This window comes from Perna viridis, chromosome 6 (assembly GCF_037379345.1).
Source record: "Perna viridis isolate PV_CMFRI_1.1 ecotype Kerala chromosome 6, ASM3737934v1, whole genome shotgun sequence".
Lineage (NCBI taxonomy): Eukaryota > Metazoa > Mollusca > Bivalvia > Mytilida > Mytilidae > Perna > Perna viridis.
In genome coordinates this window covers 40,547,650-40,561,433 of record NC_142450.1, presented here as the reverse complement: position 1 = coordinate 40,561,433, position 13,784 = coordinate 40,547,650, and the positions used below count along the sequence as shown (strand labels likewise).

The window sequence follows — 13,784 nt, the reverse complement described above, 5'->3', positions numbered from 1 at the left end:
TGTGACAAAAGTAGTTAATTGTCGACTTTTTTACCAAGCTTCTATCATTGATTTTGAATTATAAGAACACAGGCCTCGTTTGTAAGTGACCAAAAAGGACTTTTATGCAAAGTATATAAAGTTCAAAATATTGCTTACGGTTCACACCAAAACAAAAATGGCTTACCGGGGTGTCCAAACATCGAAGGTAAAAATAGAAACTGTGATTTTTGAATAGTTTCATGATTATCTTTTAATATTTTATTGTTTATTAGGAAGATATAAGTCCATATTATATGTTCATTACAGATATCACCGGCATACCTTCACGGGAACAGCACCAGTCACACTTTCGCTTTCAGTGCAGTGGCCGAACTTTTGGGTGAGTGTTTTAACTTGTCAGAATTGTTTATGAATATATGAATTTTCTTTTCAAAGTTTGTTGTGAACGAGTCAGACAAACGCATATTCAGATTAAAAAAGATAATTAACATTTTTTTTACTGACAGTTTATTAATACTGTATTAAGCACTGATAATCACAAAATATACAAAGGCCTGAAAGGGGAACAACCCTTGAGCAAAAATACTTTTCTAAACTACATTCCCACTTGCTTTAAGGATGTATTCATGATTAAATTGTACTTGTGCATTTTTAAAAAAAAATTATTGTTATTGTATAATTTTTTTTCTACTCGAGGGGTCCATGATTGGTGAATAAAACTATCTTATCTTGTTTTTTGTTCAAAAAGCAATATTTATCTAATCGTTATTTACACACACTTGATCTACAATTTTAGGTGTTATTTATGTAGAAATAAGTTCAAAAATCTAATCTTTGTTTCATACAGTTTACTTTTCAAGTTTTTTTTACATGAGTAAAACATCAAATGTTAAAATTTCTAGATAAGTAGTTATAGCAGACACATGTATATTTAACTTGTTCAGTGAGAAAGACTCAGTAAAGGAGAGCTTGCCAATCTCATTAGTGATGTCATATTGTTAAGAATATATAGCATTACACAACATGAGGACATTGATGTTATTTACCTGTATTGTTATGTTAATATTATGTGACATTTATTACACTTCCATTTGCAATATAAATCATTCAAAACTTCATTCTTTCCTTTTTGCCCATTTTGTTACTGTACATATTCACCAATTTTTGCATATCATTAAGTGTCAAATCAGTTGGCAAATAATTTTATGATAGTAATCCAAATTTTTTAAAACTTCATAATTTAGTTACATGTATTTTTATATCCAATTTTGGTTTATTAAATGTTTCATTTAGATTGAATAACTGATATTTTGTCTGTGAATTTTTAATTCTGTAACTTCTCTAGGTTTTCGACCCTTTCCTCTTTGGGTAAAACAGGTAATTTGTACTTTATATGGACCTGATTGTAAGAAATAAGAACTCCCTAATGTGACAGACCTGCATTCCAGTAGTATGACTACATTGTCACTTTCTAACTGAAATCCAAGCCAATAGTCAATCAATTTGTTGATTTCTACTGCATATTTCTTACTATGAAAAAATGGTACAAGTAAGTTGGAATATACACCCAGCAACTGAAAATAACTCATGTGCATGTAATTAAGGCTTACTGTTTTCGTATGTTTTTTATGCCTCTGCGACAAACTGTCAGGGGCATATTAATTTATCCCAGTCCATCAGTTTGTCTGTCGTGACATCCATCTGTCCCTCTGGTTTACACATGATCATGGCTTGTCCGGCTATCTCCTCATACTGTTTTTGAACTACATCTAATATATTTTACATGATATTTCTACACATGATGAAGGTGTGCAGGGCCAAAGGATTTTGATTTTTGTGAAATTTTATGGAAATTGGTGATAGTTACACTTTAGTCATTTTCATCAGAAATAGGGCTATATGGCTTGTATGGCTATCTCCTCCTGTAGTTTTTGAACTATATCTAAAATATTTTTTGCAGCATGTTTCTACACATAATGATGGTGTGCAAGGTTATAGGATCTTAATTTTCATGAAATATTATGGAACTGGGTGATAGTTAAACTTTGTAGTTTTTGTCAGAAATATATCCCAAGCAACACTTTTCACAACTAGTCTGACACTACCAAACAGAATTTCATGACACTATATGGCCAGGATACAATATGTACAATGTAGATATGCATATCTTTAGGAATTTCTGATCCCCAAATTGATCCCTAAATTTTTCGAGTTACAGTACTGGAACAGTTTGTCATTGCTAGTCTTGGAAGTATTGAGCTGAACCAACAGACCATGAGTATCACAAGTCTTGGAAGGATTTCTGAATCTGCAAACCATGTCTTCATACAAAAATAAACATGCTCCTATTTTGGCAAATCTAGCGAGCGGGGCATCATTAGTGTCTTACAGACACATTTGATTTACTAAAAAAAATCATTACTAACAAATGACGCGGGGGCTCCTGTGATAAACAGGTCTTCTAGTTTCTTTTCAACATTTACATTGACATGTCTTTCCATCATTGATTATTGATTTTTAAAATAAGTATAAATCCTGTAGCAATCTAAAGAAAACAAGACAACTAAAGTATTCATTTCTCACACTAGTCTTTTATTGCCTGATGTTGTTTAGATATCATTAAGCTATCTTTTGTTGCAATTTAAATTTTTAGGAGTGATACATATTTGTTTGAATCATCAAAAGATACTGTAGCCACCTAATTTTTGAACAAGTTGGAAATTTAATATGATCATACCTTAGACATAATATTAAGGTTCTGCTAAAGTCAATATCTAGGACATTCCTTAATGAAATGTTTTCATTCATAATTTTAATAATACATTAAATTAAGCACTGAAACATTGCTAAATGCATCTTAATATGTATTTAACACACAAACACAAGTCAAACTTAGGAACAAATGTTTTATAACTTCTATATAACATTAACAACAAAAATGTAAACAACATACTTTAGAATAAATCTACAGCTGTCAAAAACAAGATTTGTAGTCTGAAATTCATATAATTCTGTTCCTAAATGAATAATGCAGTGCAAGCTAGCAATAATTTGTGACAAATTGCTAGATTTTAATGAAAACTTTAATATTTTATGTTTATTGGTGTTGGTATTTAGCTGGATCATGGTATAAAATATCTCAATTCATCTAAATTTAAAGAAATGCAATTTTTTCAAGAAAGTTAAGACAATTATCCTGCACAAAATGGCTGTTTGCATTTTTAATCGGTTAAAAAACATGCCACCGTTACTTAAAATAGAACATAGGGGTCAAACAACAGATTTTTGCATATATCTCCAAAACCTTTAGATTTAACTAAATTATGTCGGGTTATAAGTATTCAGCATGACGAGATCTATTTGTGGTCAAGTTTTGGTGAAAATCTGTTGACCCACGTTGAAGATATTGCCCTTTTTTGATGGTTTTTGTTGTTTTTGCTGTTTTTAATTTCAAAAATCTTCTCCTCAGAAACTACTGTACAGAATTCAATGAAAGTTGTTATTTTTGTTCTTTTAGGGTATCCTGCACAAAATGATTGTTTGAATTTTCGATTGGTTAATAAACATGGCCGCCATTACTAAAAATATACGGTCTAACAGTATATTTTTTACGTATATCTTCTAAACTGTTAGGCTAAACTAAATTCTGATTGAGTAAAAGTATTCAGCATGATGAGATCTATGTATGGCCAAAATTTTGTGAAAATCTGTTTACCCATGTTGGAGTTTCTACCCTTTTTGTATGTTTTTTGCTGTTTTTGTGGGAGTTATGCCCATTTTAACTTAGAAATTTGTCAAAAATTGGAACTACTGAACTGGTTAGTGGAACTTCTCTGCAGCCTCTCCACTGAATTTTATGAAGCTGAGGACATAATGTATGCTGCAAGTGGATACAGTGTGCGGGACAGGACCTGGTGGGGTTCCATGTTTTTGCAGACAAAAACAAACTTGAATTTTTATAACTGTATAATATACCATAATTCTAAATCTTATCTCATTATAAAATATCAAGACACAAGTTTTGGTGGTGCATTTTTTTTGCATTTCATGACTTTTAAAAAACCTGGTATCAATATACAATAACATAAAAGTCTTTTTGTTAACTTTTTGAGTGCCAAGGCTTTTCCTCAATTTTGCCAAGAAAGAATTTGAAGATTCAAATTCAACTGTTGTGCTTATGACGTCGACAATAACCTAACGTCACAAGAAATGGCACAACGGCAGGGTAATCAAACGCAGAAACTAAAAAAAGGCATTGCATATGGAATTAATCTCTTAAATGTTTTATGAATGTAATTTTTAATGTCAAGTTATTCAGTACATGTACGCTTTGACATACATACGTACAAATACGTACATTAAAAAGATAGTAAGAAAAAAAAAACGTTAACAAATAAAGATGTGATATAGTTAGTCGTTTCAGAACAAAATTTAGCTCTTCATAAATTGATCCAAAAGGGGGCAGGGGCCTAGTCCCCCCTAAGGTCGACAAAATTCAGTTGATAACAAAAAGGAAGTCACTGTGCCATGACTGAGCCGGGCTCCCTCTTATGCCATTTTCATGTACCCTAACTTATGGAACTACATATATGAAATGACACCTTCTGCAGGTCAAAACTCTCAGAAGAGAAGCACTTTCTTTTATTTCTTTTGATGTAGCTTGATATGTTGGATGAAAGGATTTGTTTCTGTTGTCAGGTTAAAAATCTACAAGTGGCTGGGTCACATCTAACTTTACATGTTTTGACTTTATATTTCATTTCTTGTCAGACTAGAGGGGAAACAATCTTCTTTCTAAATACAATTCTCTCAGAATCTCGTATTTGATCTTGAACTTTATGAATTAAGCTTTTTATTTAAAACATTAAAAGGAATACTCCCAAATTTTAAATATTACAATTATCACTTGTATGCTGAGTTATTTTTTTCATAATCAGAAAATACCTTGCGCTATTACAAAATGTGCATGTTACAAAATTAATTTTAATAATCATATTTTCAGCTAACAAAATGTTCCGTGTGATAGATGTCAACTTTGAGTGAACACCTTTTGAAATTGTTTTTTATCATTTTATCATAGATTTTATCAAAATACATACATGTATATAATGCATCGTTGATATTGTATGTTTAGATAATGAAAAGTTTATCATTTTTTAACTGTTGCTTTAATTGTTATGAGTTTTTTTACAAATATCTTTTTTTTTCTTCTATACAAAATACCTGTAAAGCAGTATGATTTAGATAGATTGCACTGAAGATAAAAAAAGGGAGAAGTAAATGAAATGTGAACATTCAGTGACCAATAGAAAAGAACAAGTAGACAAAATATCAAAACTGGCAAGAAATTTTAAATTTACTCTGTAAAGCACCCATCACATCATCACGTTCAGACTTGTGACGTCAGATACATTGTTGCAGAACAATTGACTTGTTGAATGTGTAGACAGCAGTTGCTAAGCCTATATATAGGCTCTTGGCAAAATACAGGAGTACGAAAAGCCTATGTATAGACTCTTTGGCATATTAAGGGTTAAAGAGGAAAATCAGTGATATGAAGTGAAAAAAAAAAAAAAAAAACTGACCAAATTAATTAGGATACAGTAATGCACTGTTTCCTTATGTGCAATAAAATTGATTTTGACCGATGAAGAAGTGTGTTACTGCTATTTTCATTGAATTACATTTATTGCATTATTGGTATTGTCTTTTTTTCAAAATTAAAACATGCTTTCTGTTTCTCAATAATCTGATTGTCTTCATTATAGCCAGGACAACATGAAATTGTAGATAGGTTCAGTTGTGTTTTTTTAGTTAATGATATTCCATTTCTATTACAATTTTTGTCAAGAACTGTGATGAATAAATAAAACTGATGCCTATGAAACAGTTTGTTTAGTATTGTATGATTATCTTTGTAAATATACGAAATATATTCACAAAATGAACCAATTGTGAAATTGTTTTTGAACTAATGGAGAAAGACACTTTCAAAGCTGCTATTTAAATAAGAAAGTCAATTTTTTACTGCAAATGTTCTATATTAAAAATAATTTCTTGGCTGCTTATGCATGCAGTAACCGATCATGATATATCTCAGTGAATGAAGGCTTTACATTTTTTATTGGTATTTTTACACAAAAGAGGTTTGATTGTAATACTAAACTCAACACCTTGTTAACAAAGAATCTCCATACATTTGAATGGTAGATGAGGATACATTATCATGAAACCATGGAATCATGTGACAAGACTAACATACCCTGTAATTCCCTATTGTATTTTTTTTTTACTTTAGTATTATTACCTTTGATAAACATATTTTTTTAAACCTCTATCTTGTCATCTGTCCACATACTAAATAATAACTCAAAGCACTTCGACTGATATAAAAATGAAAATTCTTAATTTATGATTAACGAGTGCTTGTGTACATTATTTTCAATGCTCCAATCTTCATATTAAGACAGTAACAATGAAATCCATCATCAAAATCTGCATATGACATAAAAAGATAAGGATTGAAAACAAAATCTGTAAATAAAGACAACAGCAAACACTTTTTTTTTACTTTTGTAACTGAAATATTTCTTTGGAAGAGTATTTTTTAAAATAAATTCATGATTCACTGTAAGATGGTAGCTATATTTTGTTTTTGGCTTCTGACTGCTTTTTTTATGAGTTATGGAACTTTGTCAGTTTGAAGCAAAAGAATGTAAGGTTTTACTGTTATTGTGCAAAAGTCAAGACAAAATTTAGTTTTGTGTTCTAGCACTTCTCAAGAATGTCAGTAATTATGTAGACAGGATTGATCATGGTCAAAAGGAGAGTGCTGAAGTGTCAGGTACTCAGCTAGTTTTGTTTTATGGTATCTATATATAGTTTTAAACCAACTTACAGATACTAGAAGTACAGAGTAATCAAGGGAACCAAGGTTATAGTGGTAATCAAAAGAATGTAATCCAGGGACAGACATACACAACAAAGAACATAAAGTAACTAAAATCATAAATACAAAGTAACAAAAGCAAATGAGCCACTAAGACTCCACTAAAAACTGGGAGCATGGACCAGGTGCACTGGTAGGGTAAGCGTTCTAAGAGAATGAGTTCAAAAATACAAAAAAAAATAATTGGAACAATTTGATTAAATATAAATATAGTGCCTATATAATATATTTTTTGCTTAATTGTAAATAAATATATTTCAGACAATGCCTATGATCCTGATGTCAATGCTTCACAAATCTGGATTGATAAAAGGATCCTTAATGGTACAACCTGTCTCACCTTTGTGGACAATGGAAATGGAATGGACCCAAATAAACTGCACAAAATGTTAAGGTATATTTATAAGGTGTAACAATGTTTTCATTCAATTGACTCACCTGTAGGTAGCTGTTGCTCTCACTTCAAGATCATTGGCTGTTGTCATCTTCTTTAATTTTCTATATGAAAATCTCATCTCCAGTCACCTTAAGAATTGGTTACATGCTTCCTTGACCTTACTGCTGGTTTTTTCTTCCAATTTAATCCCCTAAAATGGTCAATAATGTTTTTTTTCATATGACAGTAAAGAATTTACTGTTTAGGAATTAGGGGCACGAAAAATTGATACTTTGATATTGGCAAATTCTTATCCAGTGTTAAATGTCTATGGGTTATCTCCGAGCAATAGGGAGGTTTAAATATAAATGACCAGTCCATGGTAAAGCAATAATAAAATAGAGTTTCCGTGATTTATTGCAATTCCAATAGTACTATTGGTTTCTTCTTATTTTTTTTAAAAAGACGCAGCCTCTGTGTTGCACAAAATGACGACCTTCATGGAGAAAAAATGTATTGTGATGTCGGTAAAATTGAATAAAACTAATCTATAATGTCGGAAATAAGACTGTTATTAGTTTTTGACGTTAGGCATATGTTTATCAACACATCTAAAGACCTTTGAAGCACGTTATAGTATAATGATCTTTACTTTATACCAATGATACATTGCAGTCGTCCGTGTGAATGGGGTAAATAACCTTGAGTTGCACATCGAGCTGTATCAAAATTTGAATGGTGTTTCCATACTTTCTCTAACCTTTCTGGTCTCATCAATAAGCTGTGCTCTATGAGCATTTTATCATGCTTTTTGTTTTGTTTTTATATTTAAACTCTATGTTTCTAATGTCTAGGTGTCTTAATTTTTATATACATGATGTACATGTGGCTTCTTACAGCTATTAGAAATAGACCAGTTCCAATTTCTATACAAATCTAGCTAGGCTAGTGAGTAATTTAAATAGTTCTCTAAGGAGGAATCTGCCCTTCGTGATACCAATGTGTCCTACTTAAATACCACAGAACACCTGTGTCAATTATGCTGAATGTAACCTTTAAATTTGCTATCCACCATCATAATTGAGAGCTTTTCAAACTCATAAGACAGTGGTCATACAGATCACACAGGTGTTCTGTGGTAGTTAAGTACGATTCATTGGTATAATATACGGCAGATTTCTATCTAAATAGCTATTTAAACTACTCACTAGCCTACCCAAATTTGTATTAAAGTTGGAACTGGTCTATTTCAACTAGCTGTAAAACTTGACAGGCCTGCAATGATGAGCAAGTTAAACATGAGTTCCTGGATACACATGTAACTTCATTTTTTATTATAAATATGATAAGGATAATAGAATTCTAAGATCATATATGTATAAGAGTTGTGAAATATTAGTGTGATAGCAGAATTTATGGAAAATGATTTATCTGTGAAGTCACTCATATAAGATATTGAAAGTGAAAGTAAAATGTTTGGAAATAAAGTTAAATCTGACATGTCCTTGTTTAAGGAAAAGATTTATTATCTGATGTTTACATATTCATTGAAGACATTTATTTTGTCTGATTTTATTTGAGAAAAAAATAAATTTATTGATAATTTTATATTTCAACCTCTTGGAGATAGAATTAAAGTTTGACTTTGGTTATGAAATAATAATATCTTATTAAACTGATCATAGGGCCCTTACAAAGCAAGTAAATTAAAGTATCCTTTATAAATGTGTATTGGGATTGAATGTGACTATGTGTTAATTTACATTTCAACACTGTTAAATTGTGAGATATTGCAAAACTGATTCCCCTTAATGACTTTATTTTTGCTTAAGGACTAAAATTTGCATATTTCTCTTTAAAGATAAGATATTGAAAGTGAAAGTAGAATTTTTGGAAATAAAGTTTCTGTTAAATCTGACATGTCCTTGTTTAATTAAAAGATTTATTATCTGATGTTTACATATTCATTTAGACATTTATTTTGTCTGATTTTATATGAGGAAAAGAAATTATTGATAATAGTATATTTCAACCCCTTTGTGATAGAATTAATCTGATTTCAGTTATGAAATAAGAATAATTATTAAACTGATCATAGGGCCCTTACAAAACAAGTAAATTAAATAGCAGTCTTTGTAAGAACCATGCAAATTCTGCAATACATGATACAACCCTTAAAAAGCAACACATTTTTATTTTTGTTATTAAGTTGTTTTGTGGGTCTATATGATGAAATGTGTAATCATTCATTCCAATCTTTCTGCTCTTTTGAGATAATTTTCATTTTCTACTGTGTTTCAGTGTCATTTACAGAGTTATCTCCCTTAATGTTGAATTTTGTAGTACATTCTTTATAATTTCTATCTCCTATGAACAGGAGTTGTATGAAAAGCCATATATGTTAATTTCTATGTACTATAACTTTTTTAACAAAATATCAAAAATAAGAATATGTAGGCTTTCCAACCATGAATTATGTTTTGCGTGGTTCTTAGTTGGAATACTACTTTAACACATACTTCTACACAACACATACAATGAGATAACTCAGAATTAAAACTTTGCTATCTTAGTATTTTTTTTGGCAAAAACACTTGCATTGCTGATTATCAATGACTGTGTGCCATATTTAAACACCGATTTGACAAGTAGAAAATAATACTACATGTTTATTCCCATTGTCCTAATGTAATTACTGAGTATGAAGAGGGATTTAAGCAATTGAACAGTGGAGAAGAAAGATATTTAAGGTTGAAATATTTAATCATTTCAGCTTTGGATATTGTGAAAAAGAAACGGTAGGAAGCCATCAGCCAATAGGTCATTATGGTAATGGATTTAAATCAGGGTCCATGAAACTTGGAAAAGATGCTCTGGTTTTCACAAGAAGGGCCAATTCTATGAGTGTTGGAATGCTGTCCCAAACATATCTACACAATATCAAGGCAGAGACTGTTCTGGTCCCGATTGTGTCCTGGTCCCTGCCTGACAGTATCCTTTATAACTGTGTATTGGGATTTAGTGTTACAATGTGTCCATTTAAAATTCAACAGTATTAAATTGTGAGATATTGCAAAACTGATTCCCCTTAATGACTATTTTTGCTCAAGTACTCAAATTTCCTCATTTTTCTTAAAAGATAAGATATTGAAAGTGAAAGTAGAATTTTTGGAAATAAAGTTTCTGATAAATCTCACATGTCCTTGTTTAATTAAAAGATTTATTTTATCATCAAAGTTGCATATTTCTCTTTAAAGCAGTGGGTAGACACCAATACAATGTTCTAACAACATTCCATTTTTCATCATTTTGTCTTTTTTTTTTATTATGTATATTAAGAGCAAGTTTGCTCCATTGATTTCTGACACAATTTTCCTTGTGGCTATGTACAATGACAAAAACTACCCCATCAACTTCTATTTTAACTAGTAAAAGAACAGAAATGAAGGATATATGTATTTTACAAACTTTAACAATTGACACTAGAAATGAGAGCTACTTCAGGAGATGTAAAGAGTAACCTGACTTCCATACTACAGCACTCTATCATTAAAACAGAGAAACATTTACTCCATGAACTTGAAGTCATGGAGAAACTTGGAACTGGGACTAAAATCATCATCTACAATCTTGCAAAGTTAGTAGACATGATTCTCTAGACATAGCAAAAGGTGCTTTAGGATTTAATTGTATAAATCTGATGAAAAACAAGTATGAAATATTGAAAGTACATGTAATTAGGAAACCTGCAATTTCTTAATATATGCACAGCAAAATCTTGGTAGAAGTGTAGGATTTAGGGAAAGGGGTTCAAGGATATTTCCATTGGGAGGACAGGGTCAGTAGAAAAACATCGAAGAAACATGAGGAAAAATATCTTTATGGAAAGGACTTGGCTTTGATATTTCAGAATGTCCTGCTCAATTTGGAAGTTTTTGTATTTTAATAGAAATGCCAATGGTAGCTTAGAGCTTGATTTTGATAGTGATCCTCAAGATATAAGGAACCCTGAGACTCATGTAATGGATTTCTCAACCATCAACAGGATTCAAGTAGAATCTAAACCCAGATACAGAGTGTCACTGAGGGTATGGTCACCATTAATTGTTCCCGAGAATCATTTACCAATTGATTTTATCTTTTGTATTTAGTCTTACTATGAGACGTTACAGATTAAGTTTTATTCTGGTTATGGTTGAACGATTTTTACTTTTTACAAAAGTTACGGCCCTTGAACTTAGATAATTTCAGTGAATTTTAAGTTAAAGTTTTCCACTCTGATTTTTGTAATGCTTTTACCAATTTATGTAATAAATTACTTTTTGGTATAACAGAATGTTAGCAAAACATGTTTTTTAAATATTTATATATACACATGTAGCCTTATTCAGTGTTAGTGTAATATAGCATTGATACTGATATAGAAGGCAATTTCTTGGTTGAAATGTATCTTTTTATGTGGGAGACATTGGAACACTGTTCTTTTATTGTCATTAGTTTTAATATCAAGAGACTGATCACTTTAACACCATTTACCTATCAAGAAACCTGTATGATGGTATTTGACTTAATGTATGTTTTTTGTTCGCTTGAAAGGATGAAACAGATAATGAAAAGTAGTAAATATTTAAAGTGAAGTTTTGAAACTGTTGAAACTTTTCTTTTTTCCAGGATTATTGTAGTATACTGTACCAGAAGCCAAGGATGAAGATAGTTCTACGTGGAGAAAAAGTTAAAACAAAACTCATCACAAGAAGTTTGTCACAGACAGAAATAGATACATACAAGCCAACATGGGCCGTATCCTTGAACATTACACGTACTATCGAATTCTGAATAGATTCTAATCTCCAATTCAATACTTATTTTTTATTGAGTTTTGTGTATTGCTTAATCAGTGTAATGGAAAGGTTTAGACAGGAACCTGATATTGGTTTCTTACACACATTGCAAGTACAATATACTACTCCTTTCATGTCATTAGTTATATTTGATTTGAATTGATCAGTGAATATTCACTTACTACAAAGTAATAGCTAACAAGCAAAATAAACATTTAGCCATTATTGACCAAAAACAATTCTGTAGATAACAAATCAAATTACCAGTAAAAAAATGTTTGATCTAATGAACTTTTCAAGACATTGTTTTCAATTATAGATTCTAATTTCCTACACTGAGCACTGTAAGGACATTACCTTTTATTTGTTCCCTAATTTCACATGCTAAGCACTTTTGTTTATATTGATATGATTATAATTGTCCTTGACATTAACTCAGGAACGACCAATACCAATCAGATTTGGGTTTACATCACGGAAGAATCATGAAGATTATGGCATCTTAATGTATCATAAAAACAGACTGATCAGAGCATATGAGAAAATTGGATATCAAAGACAGGTTTGTACATACCTGATTATTATACCATTCCAAATTAGGATGCAAAAGTAATAAGTAAAGCTATTGTCCATCCATCCATATTTAGACAAGGAGAAAAAGACATGTAATTCAATTGAAAGTCAGATCATTTAAACTAGAAGTGTAAAATGGTTGATTTTGTTATAAAACAGTACTTTTGTTAACATTAACAAAGCATATGGTATAAAACAGTACTTTTGTTAACATTAACAAAGTATCTTGTATAAAACAGTACTTTTGTTAACATTAACAAAGCATCTTGTATAAAACAGTACTTTTGTTAACATTAACAAAGGATAATCAGCAATAACTGAATCAGAGAACCAATAAATACACATGTATTAGCTTCATCATGGGGTTCACAAGTGTTTGTTTACATTCCAGCCTAATGAATTAGGAGTAGGTGTGGTAGGTGTTGTCGATGCCTATTTCCTGACACCAATCCATAACAAACAAGACTTCCAGAGAGATGATAAGTATAGGTTAGAAATGTATATGTAGAGTATATTAACTTTACTGCTATGATAAGAATAATACCATGATATGATGACATAGTCTCTGAATACTTTTATCAATAACAGGAATTATGCTCTTTTGTGGAAAAAATACTAGTATACTGATTTGAACTGAATTGACTTTATTACTCAAAAGTTAAGGTTTTAACTAAAAACATTTTGAGTGGTTTACAGCCAATTCATACAACAGAATAACTGGTAACTTTTTTATTGAATAATTCTATAATGTGGGTTATGTTAATGTGAAACAGTGAAACTTTTCCACGGGATTTGTTTTATTTTTCAATAAATGTCCAAGCCTGGAAAAATGAGCATATGATTAATAATGTTCTAATCTTCTAATTTACTTTCAGTGCATTTATGACAAATGCTGCACAGAAGTTGAATGATTATTGGAATGAGAAAAGAGGTGGAAATGACAAAGTAAACCTTTCTGTTCAGTAGGTACCTTATTACAAATATAAGCATTTGATATTTCAAACTATCACTTTGATAGGATTTTATTCCAGTGTGATATAAAGTTTACACAAAACTGAAAAAA

General features: G+C 30.6%; 1 protein-coding gene across 2 annotated transcripts in view; it reads left to right on the top strand.

Moving 5' to 3' along the window:
- Positions 1-83: 83 nt before the first annotated feature.
- LOC148614957 (MORC family CW-type zinc finger protein 3-like) overlaps positions 84-13,784 on the top strand; it is a 30,535-nt gene continuing 16,834 nt past the window's right edge. The window contains exons 1-11 of one of the 2 annotated variants that reach the window (XM_088589513.1): positions 84-187; positions 289-361; positions 7,193-7,325; positions 10,081-10,298; positions 10,794-10,871; positions 10,905-10,944; positions 11,257-11,395; positions 11,979-12,107; positions 12,588-12,710; positions 13,113-13,210; positions 13,597-13,683. In XM_088589513.1, coding sequence (XP_088445639.1) covers positions 158-187; positions 289-361; positions 7,193-7,325; positions 10,081-10,298; positions 10,794-10,871; positions 10,905-10,944; positions 11,257-11,395; positions 11,979-12,107; positions 12,588-12,710; positions 13,113-13,210; positions 13,597-13,683 — 1,148 coding nt within the window. In that variant the 5' untranslated portion in view covers positions 84-157. Of the gene's footprint in view, positions 188-288; positions 362-7,192; positions 7,326-10,080; positions 10,299-10,793; positions 10,945-11,256; positions 11,396-11,978; positions 12,108-12,587; positions 12,711-13,112; positions 13,211-13,596; positions 13,684-13,784 lie in introns of both variants that reach the window. The other variant, XM_088589512.1, reaches the window with a different exon arrangement.